The 13,755-nt window shown below is 44.6% G+C and overlaps 1 protein-coding gene across 1 annotated transcript in view; it reads left to right on the top strand.

Annotated features, from left to right (window-relative positions):
• The window catches only part of LOXHD1 (lipoxygenase homology PLAT domains 1), a gene marked incomplete at both ends in the record, with an annotated part of 189,042 nt that overhangs the window by 118,730 nt on the left and 56,557 nt on the right, over nucleotides 1-13,755 (top strand). The window contains 3 exons of the mRNA XM_083883544.1: nucleotides 163-327; nucleotides 4,634-4,815; nucleotides 9,266-9,382. Coding sequence (XP_083739670.1) covers nucleotides 163-327; nucleotides 4,634-4,815; nucleotides 9,266-9,382 — 464 coding nt within the window. The remainder of the gene's footprint in view (nucleotides 1-162; nucleotides 328-4,633; nucleotides 4,816-9,265; nucleotides 9,383-13,755) is intronic.

A 13,755-nucleotide genomic window follows, 5' to 3' on the forward strand; every position in this document is an offset into this window, starting at 1 on the left:
ATCCTGGGTAATTGCATCCAATGATCTTTATGCCACATATTCCTACATTCCCGTTGGCAAAAGACAGAAAGATTTATTTCTCAGAGGTCAGGCACGCAGTGATTCATTTGCTGTTGTCTGCAAAGGCTTGGTGGGTTATTCATTGTCATCTCTCCACCACAGGTAATTCCACTGGCTGGTTTCTGGAATGGGTGGAGATTGATGCCCCCTCCCTGGGACAGTGCCTCAAGTTCCCTTGTGGCCGCTGGCTGGATAAATCGGAGGATGATGGAGCTGTTGAGAGAATTATCTACCCTGCAGAGCTGCAGACAGTGGAGTACATCCCATGTGAGCAGAGTGCCATTTCCCCAGGATACACCCCTCATTGCAGAAGATAAAAATCTCACAATCTCCTGCAGCTTTACAGGTTTCGCTTCTCCCTTGAACAGGCTTTGGAAAATTTATAAGTAGATCACGTGCCAGATATTCAAATTACTACAAGAAGGTTCCTCTCAGTGCTCTGGATTAACATTTACTGCGTTTGCCAAATCAAAGAATCATTAGAAGTCACATGGATGTGGATGATTGTCTTTTTCTTCCTATTTCCCCATCCCCTCCAAGTCCTCTGCTCATTCCAAGCTGTCTTCCTTGTCTCCAGTTTTCCTTTGATCTTGCTCCATTTCTAATATTGCTATTTCTGCTGCCAAAGCAGACACACTGGCCTTGCTTCCAAGTCTTAGTTCTTCCGGTGCCTTTGGCATTGCACACCCATCTCCTGCTGAAAGACCTTCTTCCAGAGTTTCTTTAGTGTGGTGCTTTTCCAGAAGTGTTGTACCAGTCTACCTTTTTAAGTGTTCTCCAATTTTTCTTTACTCTTCACTCCCCTCCAAATTAATGTTTTGGGTAAACATTTCCCCAGCTCAGCTCCTTCTGAGTGCAAGCTCACATCTGCTACGGCAACTCAAACTCTTTAGTTCTGGAAACCTCTTTTCCTGTTTGCTTCTGCAAACTGAGGATCAGAGAACATGGTCTTCTTGAAATAAATGAAATATTTTGCTTATTTTGTAGCTCTCTCCCTTCTCATGCTCCCCTCTCAAGCATCTTTGACAGTGTGCAGAGTACAGCCCTGGGACTGTATTTGACTTGTCCCCCTCTGATCTGCTTCATTTAAAGTGGTTGGTAAATTTTGCTCACCATCACGGTACTGTCAGAAATGCCTTTTCCTTACATTGTGTTGGATGCCACAATGATGAGGGATGAGGTCTGACACCTGGGAGCTGATTTCCTGACAAGTTCTTCCTTGGTCATTCATAAGAAGAGCTAAAATATTTTACATGGAGGCTGTCTCTGCTCTCATCCCCAGTGTAGGCACTGAAGGTATCAAAAGCCTTACTGCCTGCGGTTCTTTATTTAGATATCAAAATTTAGAGCTGCCCAAACTCCCTTTCTCTGCCCTGGCTTCCTTCTTCACAAGTAGTTGTGGGAATAACCACACAGAAGGCCATCAGCTGTTTTGCCTCCTTTTTTATGATGAAGACAGTGGTTCATGTTGAAGATCCCTCCCATGTCCAGATCCCCACACCCTGCAGTCTGTCAGCTGGAATTATTTCTTCTCTGACCATCTGCCACTGTCATGTCTTTGTGCTTCACCCATTCTTTGACCAAGGTATTTTTATTTCTCACACCTAACCTTCTTTATCCAAACTCTCTGAAGCAGAAGAAAGGATTTTCTTTGCTCCCTTCTGCACTTTTGTCAGTCCAATGGAAGAAAATGTAGATTCACACCTTAAAGCTCATCTCTTCCCACCTCCTGCCATGGGCAGGGACATCTTCCACTAGACCAGGTTGCTCCAAGATCCCTCCAGCCTGGCCTTGGACACTGCCAGGGATCCAGGGGCAGCCACAGCTGCTCTGGGCATCCTGTGCCAGGGCCTCCCCACCCTCACAGCCACCAATTCCTGCCCCACATCCCATCTGGCCCTGCCCTCTGGCCCTGGGAAGCCACTGCCTGTGTCCTGTCCCTGCAGGCCTTGTCCCCAGTGCCTGTGCAGCTCTCCTGGAGCCCCTTGAGGCCCTGGCAGGGGCTGTGAGCTCTGCCTGGAGCCTTCTCTTGTGCAGGTGAAGAGCCCCAGGTGTCCCAGGCTGGCTCCAGAGCTCAAGCCCTTGGAGCATCTCCATGGTCTCCTCTGGATTCCCTCCAGCACCTCCTTGTCCTCTTTAAGCTGGGGATCCCAGAGCTGGATGCAGCATTCCATGCCTTTGTGTGTGAAAAAATAAATTGATTAATAGATGCAGTGATACCTTTTATAGGAGTGAATATAAGCCAGAGACTCAATACATGCTTCTCTTCTGTTTCTCCCACGTTATCCCAATTGATACATATTTTGATGCAGATGTTGGCTATATAATTCATTAATACCTCTGAATATTTTGATGATGTAGGAGGTCCTGGCATGCTGTGCCTCTGAGCACACAGCTCATGTTATCCTGATTTTTGTCAGCAGTCCACATCCAGCCTTTGGAAGCAGTCAGGCCTCTCTGGCAAACAGTTTGCACCAGGCCTACTGTCAGCTCAGGCTTTTTCACCACCTGAACCATCCCCACTGTGCTGTTTACTACATTCTGGTTTCCTAACAATTAACCTGTGGGTTTCAGTTTGCCAGAGGTAACTAAACTGGCTTGATTTGTTTTATGATGACTCATGCCAGAACTGTTTCACGATGAAAACATGTCATCCAGAGCCCAATTAAAATCATCCCTGTGGGGATACAGCTTTAAAAACGCCATGTAAATGAAATGGGCATCTGACAGCTGAAAGTTGTGCTGCTGGTGACCTTGTTAGGGTGCTGCTTTGCTGATTCAGTTCTAAGCTGATGTTAATATTCAAGCAACAAGAGCAAGTGCTACGGCCTTCAGCAGAGAGGATAATTTTTAATTCATAAAGCATAGTGCGTGATTTTTGGCATCCAGGATTTTTTCCCCTCCCCTCTTCTTACATTCTGGAGGAACTATTCCAGTTTACTTGCAGCACAGCAAAGTGGATTTCACTGGCTTGGGCAGGAAGAATATTGAGTACCTCCAGGCTGACTCTCTGTAGAAAGAAAACTTCTTCATCTCTGGCCTCCTGAGAGCTGTATTTAGAGAGCCTGAGCTTTTAATGAATGATTAGTCTCTCATATGCATAATCAGAGTTACTCCAACAGCAGCAGAAGTGGTGCTGGGGGCCTTTTCCCTCCCCTGACAGAGATGCTGAGTCTGAAGCACACTGCAAGCTGCTGTAATGTAAAGATCAAAAAACTACTGAAGTCGTGGCAGAGTAGGAGGGTGAGAATGACAAGCAGCTGAGAAGATTGTACTGAGGGATGGGAAAGGATGGAAGTTTTTTTAGGGGTTTATGGGAAAGGGATGACCAGGAGCAGATCGTGGCAGTGGCAGAATCCTGGTGCTGAAGGCTGTGCTTATGGGCAGTGGGACTGAGGGATGGTGTTTTCCTGAGCCAGGAGAGGTCCCTGCAGCTGTTCAGTGATGCCCAAGCCCTTCCTAGTGTTTTGATTTCAGAAAGGAGTTTGGGACAGGATAGAGTTTGCTCAATGGCACACCATGACTGTGGAGTGTCTGAATTGCCATCGTGGTTATTTGGTCACAAGGAGGTTGGATTTGGGGAGTGATTCAGCTAATCCCAAGGAAAATGCCTTCATTCCTTGATTAAGTGTTTCTTCAGACTGCACTGACTTTATTGATTACATCTGGAGATGTACACAGTGGTCTGATGAGCATCTGAACCTATGTTTCTTACTCTGTGAGCTAAACACCATCTCACCTTGAAAAGTGAGGATATATTCAAAAAATCTATAGCAGAGCCAGGAACAGACCCCCTGTTCCCAGATTCCTGGGTCAGCCTTATTCCTGAACAAGTCTGAGTCATACTCCAGCAGGACTCAGGACTGAGAAGCTGTGAAGATAGAATAGAACAAAAGGAAGCATCAGATTTTGGGGTCATGGGACATTCTGGAGAAACCACAGGAAAAGAATAGGGGAGTATTTATGGTCTTGAAGATTATGGTTCTGCATTCACCAGGGGTCTGGGTTGTAACTTAATCTGTTTGCCTCAGTGTTTCAGGGGAGGTGGTACCAAGTGAAAAATAAAACAGAGGAATTATTAACTTCTTTGTGATGGATTTTTGTCATGTGTTTAGTAATGGAAATATTAGGACTTTTTTATCAATAAGACTCTCATGAATATTTTTCACTGCCTCCAGTTGTCTTAACTTCATCCATCTTCCTAAATGCTCAGAAATTAGTGAATTTGTGTTTTGCCTTTAAGCTGTTGACTCTTGAGGTGTTGAAGTAAATACTGTTTCAGTAACTTTGGAGGGCAGGTATACTGAATGTGATGTGATAAACCTAAAAACTCATTACATGATCACATATCAAGGTCAATTTGCCTTATAAAGAAATTCCTTTGGATTCTCATAGGACTGACCAACTTGATAATTTAACTGACCACAAGTGTGTGATTGCAACCCTCTCCTCTTTCACTGTTGAGATTTATAATCCATTTTTTGTTTAATTAATTTTTTTTCTTAGGAGCATTACTATACTGGCTCCTAACTCCTTTTGGCTTGTTTCTGTTTTCTGTCATTTCCTAAACCAGTTGTTCCTTACGAGATCACAGTGTACACCAGTGATATTTTTGGAGCTGGCACAGATGCAGATGTCTTCATTGTTCTTTATGGAAGTGATGGGATTTGCACTCAGCAAAAATCCTTGTGCCTCAACAAGAGAGAGCAAAGGATGTACTTTGAAAGGAATTCAGTGAATCAGTTCATTGTGGAGGTAAGATGGAAGCATGGGGAGCATTGGGGAGCATGCAATGGTCAGGAATAGACTCCCTCAGTCCTCTGTGCTCTTGTGTGGTAAAACTATTCAATTGTTTTATCACCTTGTCATCAAAGTTCTTCCATGCCTGAGATAAGTCTTGGTAAGATGTGGGAGGTCACCAAATGTAGCTGGCCCGGTACAGAAGGAGGAAGGTCATGTCAGCCCCTGCCCCTCCCTCCTCTCACCTCCACTGGCATCAAGGATGTGTTTCCAGGCTCAGGAGGGGCCAGAGGTCGTTTCCAAAATGACAATGACAGTGAAAATCTTGACCAGGATGTGTCACCACTGCTCTGCTCCTCACTGGTCTCACCCACCTCAGTCTCTGCTCTGGGCTGGGGCAGCCTCACCTCGAGTGCTGAGGGCACTTTTGGGTGCCACAACATAAAAAAGGGATTAAACTATCAGAGAACATCCAAAGAAAGCCACAGGGATGGTGAAGGGCATTGAGGGGAAGCTGTAGGGGAGCTGCTGAGGGCACTTGGTCTGTTCAGCCGGAGAGGAGGAGACTGAGGGTAGAGCTCATTGTGGTCTTCAACATCCTCATGGGAGGAAGAGGAGGGGCAGACACTGATCTCTGCACTCCCATGACCAGACAGGACTTGGGAAAGCAGCATGAATGGGAATTCTAGGTTGGATATCAGGGAAAGACTCTTCCCTCAGAGGGTTCAGGCACTGCCCAGGCTACCCAGGGAATGGGCACGGGCCTCCAGGTTACCAGAGCTCCAGGAGAGTTTGGACAATGCTCCCAGGGGTGCCCAGGGTGGGATTGTTGGGGTGTCAGTGCAGGGACAGGGACAGGACTGGATGATCCCTGAGGGTCCCTTCCAGCTCAGGGTGTTCTTTGATTCTGTGATTCTCTTGCAGTTTGCAATACTTAGAAGCATAATGCTTTTTCTTCTGTATCCTCAGGCAGAGAAACCATTTCTTTCCTGTAGACAATGTGATTTTTGAATACCTGGGCTAACTTTTTGAAAGACCTTACCAAGTATTTCCTGAAATGTTTGCACAACTGTAGGCAAAGAGTAAACCAGTGCACATCAAAGAGTGAGCTCATTTACAACCACACTATTAAGAAATTCATATTCACAGCATATTCCTATTGCTGACAATTTGTAAGAGGCAAAAAAAAAAAAAAAAAAAAAAAAAAAAACCAAAAAAAAAAAAAAAAAAAAAAAAAAACAAAAAAAAAAACCCCACACACACAAAAAAAAAACCAGGCAGACCTGATCCCGCTTATCCTGCTGATGCTGCTTCATGTCCTTCCCTTCCCTTCCTGGCTGCAACACTAACAATGATTTCACAGAGGATCTCATAACCTCTCTCTTTCTTGAGTCTGGTTTGTTTTTGTAATTGAAGGGAAATTTTAAACCAATTCTTTTTACAAGTTAAAATACTTGCAGCCCACATTGTTGTTATATGTCATGAATCATAAAATAAATCCCCAGTGTGATTCCTTTAAAACAAAGAATAAGACTTATTTCAGTGGAGTTTCCACACAGTTTTTCATAGTAGAGGTTGCATTAATCCACAGGTATAAATCTTAAACTGAGTGTTCTGGTTAGGTCTTTATTACACAAGATTTATTTCAATTTTGGTGGAATCTGAAACATCAGTACTTTTCTTAGATTAAGTGAGAGAAAATGCAGTGTGTTCTACCAATTTATAACATCATATTAACCTGTCCCCAAACTTCATTCTCACTTCACCAGCTCCTCTTTCTGCAGGAGATGGGAACAAAGCAAAATATATTTTTCTTTCACCTGCTTGTGTAGAGCCATAATTTGGAGTTCAACAGACCTTAAAAACAATTTGGGGAATTTCAGAAAACACAAACTGGGAATTGTCTGTTTGCTTTGTAGTTTTACCCGCCTCTATCATTTTGTATTTTGCAAAAGAGGCACAGAAGATTAGAGTCTGCTCTTGGCTGTGCTTCCAAGTGATGATTTGCAGGAGATGCCTACAGCAGGGTAAAGCCCACTTCTTCTTTAACATGGACCTTGACTGCTCAAGCATCATTTTATTGCTATGTATTGATTAAAAGTCTCATTGAAAGATGAGTATTTGGACAGGACAAAAGAGGAAAAAATAATTTTCCCCTAATGTATACTTGTGTGCATGTGTGTGAGTTTTAGAAATGAGTTTGGATCGTTTAATTATGCTGCAGTGAATCTTATTCTGTCTAAAGCTGGAGCAGGGCTGATGGAGGCAAGCCCAGTTTGTTCAGAGTGTGGATTCCTTGGGTTTTACAGTCTGGCTGACTTACGGAGCCTTCTAAAACTCCTGCTGTCTTTGCTTCTGAGTGGGGAACTTCCGTTGGCTGGGGAGAGAAGGGAGTGGTCCCCTTTAATACAAATTGATATGCTCCACTTCATCACATTTTTCAAGAAAATAAGTCTCTAAAGCCCCAAGGACAGGACAGCTCAGTGTTCTACATGCAAAGGTTTGAAGCCAGCCTTGGGTGTTTGAAGGCCAGCTATGACAAAAGTTTGCACTGGAATAACCAAAAGCTAATAGTTAGGAGAAAATTTTCCAATTTTCCTGTTCAAGTCTTTGAAAGGCAAGTGAATTAAAAGTACTATACTAGTAACAATTTACTCAATTAGTAAGGTGGGGCATAAAAACCCAGTAGCATCTTCATAAGATGGTCATCCTGTTGGCTTTCTCAGAATGGCATTGGGATTCTGTAGCAGAAGAGGAGAGATAATATAAAATGCCAGGGTGTTTATACAGTACTTTCACCTCAAAGTTATTCTTCCACTATTAAGAGAGTGCACACAAGTGTTTAAAAAAGAAAGATATTTAAAAAGAGCAATTTGAGATGCAGCTGCACTGCAGTTTCATAGAATAACAGATTCAATTGAGTTGGAAAAGACCTCTGAGATCATCAAATCCAGCCTATGACCTATTCCCACCTTGTCACCAGCACAGAGCACTGAGGGCCACATCCAGTTTTTCCTTGAATACCTTCAGGGACAGAGGCTATAGTGGGCAGCCCATTTCCATGTCTAATTATCCTTTCTGTGAAGAATTTCTTCCTAATGTCCAAACTAAACCTCCCCCCAGGTTAGGACTGTGTCCTTATCCTGTCCCTGTTCCCTGGAAGCACAGCCCGACCCCCCCGGCTGTCCCCTCCTGTCAGGGACTTGTGCAGAGCCACAAGGTCCCCCCTGAGCCTCCTTTTCTCCAGGCTCAGCCCCTTCCCAGCTCCCTCAGCCTCTCCTGGGGCTCCAGACCCTTCCCCAGCTCCCTCAGCCTCTCCTGGGGCTCCAGACCCTTCCCCAGCTCCCTCAGCCTCTCCTGGGGCTCCAGACCCTTCCCCAGCTCCATTCCCTGCCCTGGACATGCTCCAGCCACTCCTTGTCCTTCTTGAATTGGAGGATCCAGAACCGGACACAGCACTCGAGGTGCTGCCTCACCAGTGCCAAGTACAGGGGAAATTTCCAAATAATTGCCTTCATTCCCACTCATGCAGGGAAGCCTGGGATGCAGGATTGATGCTGTGCAACCAGACTTGTCTCGTATGGTGGGTAATTTGTGCAGAGCAAGGTTCTCTCCATTTTGGAACAGAAGCCCAGGGAAAACTTTTAGCCAAAACGCAAATTTTATGGGCATAACTCCAGAGGAGGCCACGGAGATGCTGCCAGGGCTGGAGCCCCTCTGCTCTGGAGCCAGCCTGGGACACCTGGGGCTCTTCACCTGCACAAGAGAAGGCTCCAGGCAGAGCTCACAGCCCCTGCCAGGGCCTCAAGTGGGCTTATAAAAAAGACTGTGAGGGATCTTTTATATAGGCAGATAGTGACAGAACAAGGGGCAATGTTATTGAACTGCCAGAGGGCAGGGACAGATGGGATTTTGGGAAGTTCTTCCCTGTGAGGGTGATAAGGCCTGGCACAGGTTTTTCAGAGAAGCTGTGGTTGTTCCATTCCTGGAAGTGCTCAAGGCCAGGGCTTGGAGCACTCTGGGATAGTGGAAGGTGTCCCTGCCCATGGCAGGAGAGTGGAACTGGATGATCTTTGTGGTCCCAAAACCATTTTGTGAACCAAAACCATTCTAGGGTTTTATTTTGTGATTCTACAATTGACATCAGCATTAATATTTCCTCCCCTGGGACTTAGCCTGGAAAAACATGAAACAAGGTAAAGAAGAGGTGTCTCAAAAATCACCAGTTGTTCATGCTGTAATATTTCACTTTTTTTAAAAAAAAAACCTTTTGGTTTTCTATTTGTTTGGTTTTGGTGTTGTTTGGTGGTGTTTGTTTCTTTGGTGTTTGTTTTTTTGGGGTTTTTTGTTTGTTTGGGTTTTTTGGGGTTTTGTTGTTGTTGTTGTTGTTTTGTTTGTTTGTTTTTCTTCCCCAGCTGTTTGGTTCTGGTGCTGTTTTGTGGGGTTTGTTTGTCTGTTTCTGCAGCTGGAGGACGTGGGTGACATGATTGAGAAGATCCGCATAGGACACTACGGCGGGGGGCTGAACTCGGGGTGGCACCTGGACCGTGTCACCATCCGCAGGCTGCTGCCAAATGGGAAGGTAGGCTGTGACCATCCCCAGGAGCTGCCTCTCCCCTCTCCCAGGCTGCATCTTCTGTGTGTACAGAGTGTGATTAACACTGAAAAACGACTCCCCAAAGAGCACTAAACAAACTTGCTGGAGCCTGGGGATATGGGGACACCAAATATGTGTAATCATGTTTTGTTCTTCAAATGTTGATGATGAGGCTCTGCAATAATGGCTTTTTTAAAGCTCCATGTTTTCCCTGTGTTGAGGGATCACAGGGAAGGAAGTGGAAAGAGAATGTACTGTTTTAAAATTAAAAGTATTGTTGCCAAACATGGACGAGAAACAATTTTGTCAGTCCCTTAATCCTGGAAGAATAAGTGCAAAGGAGCCAGTACAATTAAGGCAAGTCAAATGCCTGTCAGTGCAACTCCCTGAATCATGTTAAAAAAAGTCAAGTTAAATGACAGGATTTTTTGCTGTTCATGTGAACAAGATTAACACAGTACAGTCAGATTGGTAATCTTGATCCTTTCCATGTAAGAAAATGTTCCTCAGCCCTGCTTTCAGATGCTGGCTATACCAACAGGGATGAATCTGGCTGAGGGGAAGTTCAAAAGAAAATCTCTTCTTCAGGGCCAGTCCAGAATTGGAGCAGTAGCTTCCAACTGGGGAAGACCTGGATTCTTTCCCCTTATTCCACAGGGATGTCAGCTTTTATCTCCCCTCAGGTCTGCCCAGTGCTCAGGTGACTTCCAATACCAAGATCGTAAACAGCATGTTCAGTCATGGTGAACCTACTTCTCATCTCGTTTCCTCCTTCAAAATTTACAGGATATGTTTTATTCTCTTTGCCACACAATCAGCTCACAGGCCTTCTTAAACCATCCCCACCACAGAATCATGGAATTTCTTAGGTTGAAAAAGAACTCCAAAATCATCAAGTGTAACCATTCCCCCAGCATTGCCAAGGCCATCACTGAACCATGTCCCCAAGTGCCACATCCACACAGCTTTTAAATCCCTCCAGGGATGGAGACTTTTCTACTGCCCTGGGCAGCCTATGCCAGGGGTGAGCAACCCTTTCTGGGAAGAAATTTTTCCCAATATCCAGTCCAAATCTTCTCTGAAGCATCTTGAGGTTGCTCCCTCTCCTCTTGTCCCTTGTTCCCTGGGAGCAGAGCCTGACCCTCACCTGGATCCATCCTCCTGTCAGGGAGTTATGCAGAGTGAGAAGGTCCTCCCTTATCTCCCATTTCCATCCTCCTGAACAAGCTTCTCCACAAGCCAGTACCCTCAGATTGTCCCTTGCTATCACCCTTTTTCCACCCTGACATGATCACAGTTTAATGCCTAACCCCAGTGGCTTCGTTAGATTAATGAACAGGTATTGTTATTGGTCACAGGCTGGAGAAGATGGAGAGGGGGATGCCCAAATGTGTGGAAACCAAGGGAAAAGAGGTTCCTGGGCTGCCTCTTTCTAGACTGGCCTTAAAGTGAGCACTTTGGGAAGTGCCTGAGAGCTCAGTCCTGGGCGCTCCTCAATTTGCCAAGAGAGGGTCTGGGGGCTGCACCCCCTCCTCAGTCATTGCAGCAGCTTTGAAGGGCAGGTGGAGAGAAACCTGAAGGTGGAGGAAGGGAGGAAAGCCCTGAACAACTTGGGAATGGAGAGATTTACAATTCTGCTGATCTTTTGATTATGGCATGGGGAAAAAAAGGAAGAAAGCAGAGCACTGCATGATGCCGCTGATCAGCCGCAGGATATTATGACCTGCCACAGGATAGCAATATGCTGCCAGCGCTTCTAAAAGCTGTGCTACCTGATTAGACTGCTAAGATGTGCCTAGATGTATCTGTAGAGCTGCAAAAGAAAAAAATGAGGTCAGTAACTTTTCAGATTAAATTGAAAGCACTTGGGTAGGAAACTAGGATTGTTGCGCGCTGAAAAAACCATCTTGGCATGCCAATTATATTTGATAATTGTATTTCATTTGTTACAACTTGGAGCAGGGAAAAGCACTGGCTTTTTAGCACACTATCATACCCTGCTTCTAGCTTAGGTCCAAACTCAGACTCTAACAAAACAAATTCTGTTCAGGGCAGCAAGAGGATTTTACTGTTGGTAATATAAACCAATGCACTTTACATCACTTAAATATTAATACAGTCACTAACAGAGTAACCCCAATAAAAACCGTGGCAATGGCATGGTGATTATCGATAATGATACAATTAACTCTTGCAGTTAAGTGCACATTATGCCCCACTGTGCTGTCACTCCAGTCCCTAGATATCTTGTTACCAAATAAACAGTGTTTGCATCAATGGCAGCACTATGAATGCGCAGGAGCTGTTGAAAGCTTCAGTGAGAAACATGACTGAAGTGGAATCTCTATCAGGAGGAGAGAGTTTCAGCTCTGAAGCAGGGTTCTGGAAAGCCCTCTCTTCCCAGCCTGCAGGTGTGGAGATAAGCACTGTTCGCCAGCTCGGCACACAGTGAGATAATACAGGTTAAGTGGTCAGACAGCCAGTGCAGAAATGAGGAGGCAGGAATTATTAGGTGCTGTATTCCGCTTGTATAGCACAAATAACACTTGAAAGTAAAAGATGTGAAATCACCTGAAGTGCTGCTGGTTTTCTTTGACACCATTTTGTATGCCATGCTCCAAACCTCCTCGTGGAGTTAAACATCTCTGTCTGGGGTTAAACAGCGGCACTGCAGGGAGTGGCGGAGGGGAGGAGAAATGGTGTTTCATCAACAGCAGAAGGTTTGGGTTGTGTGTATGTTGTGGTTTGAAAGCAAAACGAGTGAGAGGCTCCAAGTCAGAGATACAATTTAATAAGAAGAAAGGTAAAAAGGTAAAAATAAAATAAAATAAATTGTGCAATAACACAAAGGATCACTGACAGAGTCAGAATACAACCTGAGCAGGATGGTGGAAGCAGTCCAGGTGAGGTGCTCTTCCTGAAGCAGTGATCCTGTAGAAAGGTCTGGGAGCTCTGCTCCTCTGGGAATCCAGTGGGTCAGGGCTGCTTGTACTGTCCCAAATCCCAGATTCTATCCAGGTGAGAATGCTTGGCTCCTCCCCCTGGGCGGACCATCTCACAATGGGATGAGGAGTTGTGAAGTGGGTCCTTGATGGCCCATTAAACAGAGATAACTCCTGGAGGGAGTTACCTGTGAGTCATGGGCAAGGTGTTGATGGGCCATGAGCAGAAGACAGACCAACACTAGAGCTCTGCCCCACTTGGTTTTAACAGTTCATGAAGATGGTGATAGAATAAACCCTTTGTGTACATCCTACACTACAACCCAGGACAGTGTATTCAAAGTGTGATCCTGCTGCAGACTCAAAACAGCCACACGAGCTCCTTGGAGGGGTTCTGCTCCCTGGGATCCCTGTGTGGTGACACTGTGACCTGTTTGTTCCAGGTTAGCTGTGATCTGAGTGTGCTCAGATGGTCACATCTGCTCTTGGGTGCACAAGCACTTCCTCCCCAGTGATGACGTCAGAGAGGGCAGGATCTACAATTCCAGGCAATACAGTAAAACTGTGGTAGATTGACACTGGGGAAGTGATTTTTTTATGTTGTTTTTTTTTTTTTTTTTTTTTTTTTTCAGGAAGTTATAGTTAAACTAATTAGTGACTAGTTTTGAAATTAATAGCTACTATAGCCAATAGAGGAATTATACGTCTGTGTGAACGCAAAGGGTTAAATATTAAAGAATGTTGGGAAACTACCATTTTCCCTTATACACAACCCATATGCAGTATTAGGAAAGCTGCTAATGGGAGGGACTTCACAGCAGCAGGTTTCCCTGCTGGTTTTGAGTGGCTGTTTTTGTGAGTTGAGAACCACAAGGGAACTGCTCTATGTTGGCCGTGAGGAAATTCCACAGAAGTTCTAAGAGAGACCCCTCTCCTAAAAAACTGATGAAATATTATTTTTAAACAGGGAAACTGACTGAAAAATCACAAGTTTTGTCTCTTTATGTGGTTTGTAGGAAAGTGAGCATTTGTGGGGAGGAGGAAAAGTGTTTTGAAAGTTTCATTTTGATTCTTATTTTCTTCTTTTAGTGTTGGGCCTTTTAGATTTGGGCCTTTGCTTTGCTTTTTTCCTAATCCTATCTCACAGCAAAAAAGACACTCAAACCACTACACTAAATTTGGCAAACAAACATAGACAAATGTAAAACCACTACAAATACAGTGACAACAATGTTCAAGATTGCTACAGTGAGATCTATTCCCTTCCCTGACCGTGTATTAATATTTTAGTATTTAAATAGTAAAAGTAGTGAAGAAAGGGCCCTGTATTTGCTTGATAAGTAATCACAGCAGAGTAACTAAGGTGGAAATTATTCCTAAAGGGTGTCTACAAGAGAGCTGGAGAGGGACTTTGGA

The sequence above is a fragment of the Zosterops lateralis genome, assembly GCF_965231275.1.
Source record: "Zosterops lateralis genome assembly, chromosome: Z".
Lineage (NCBI taxonomy): Eukaryota > Metazoa > Chordata > Aves > Passeriformes > Zosteropidae > Zosterops > Zosterops lateralis.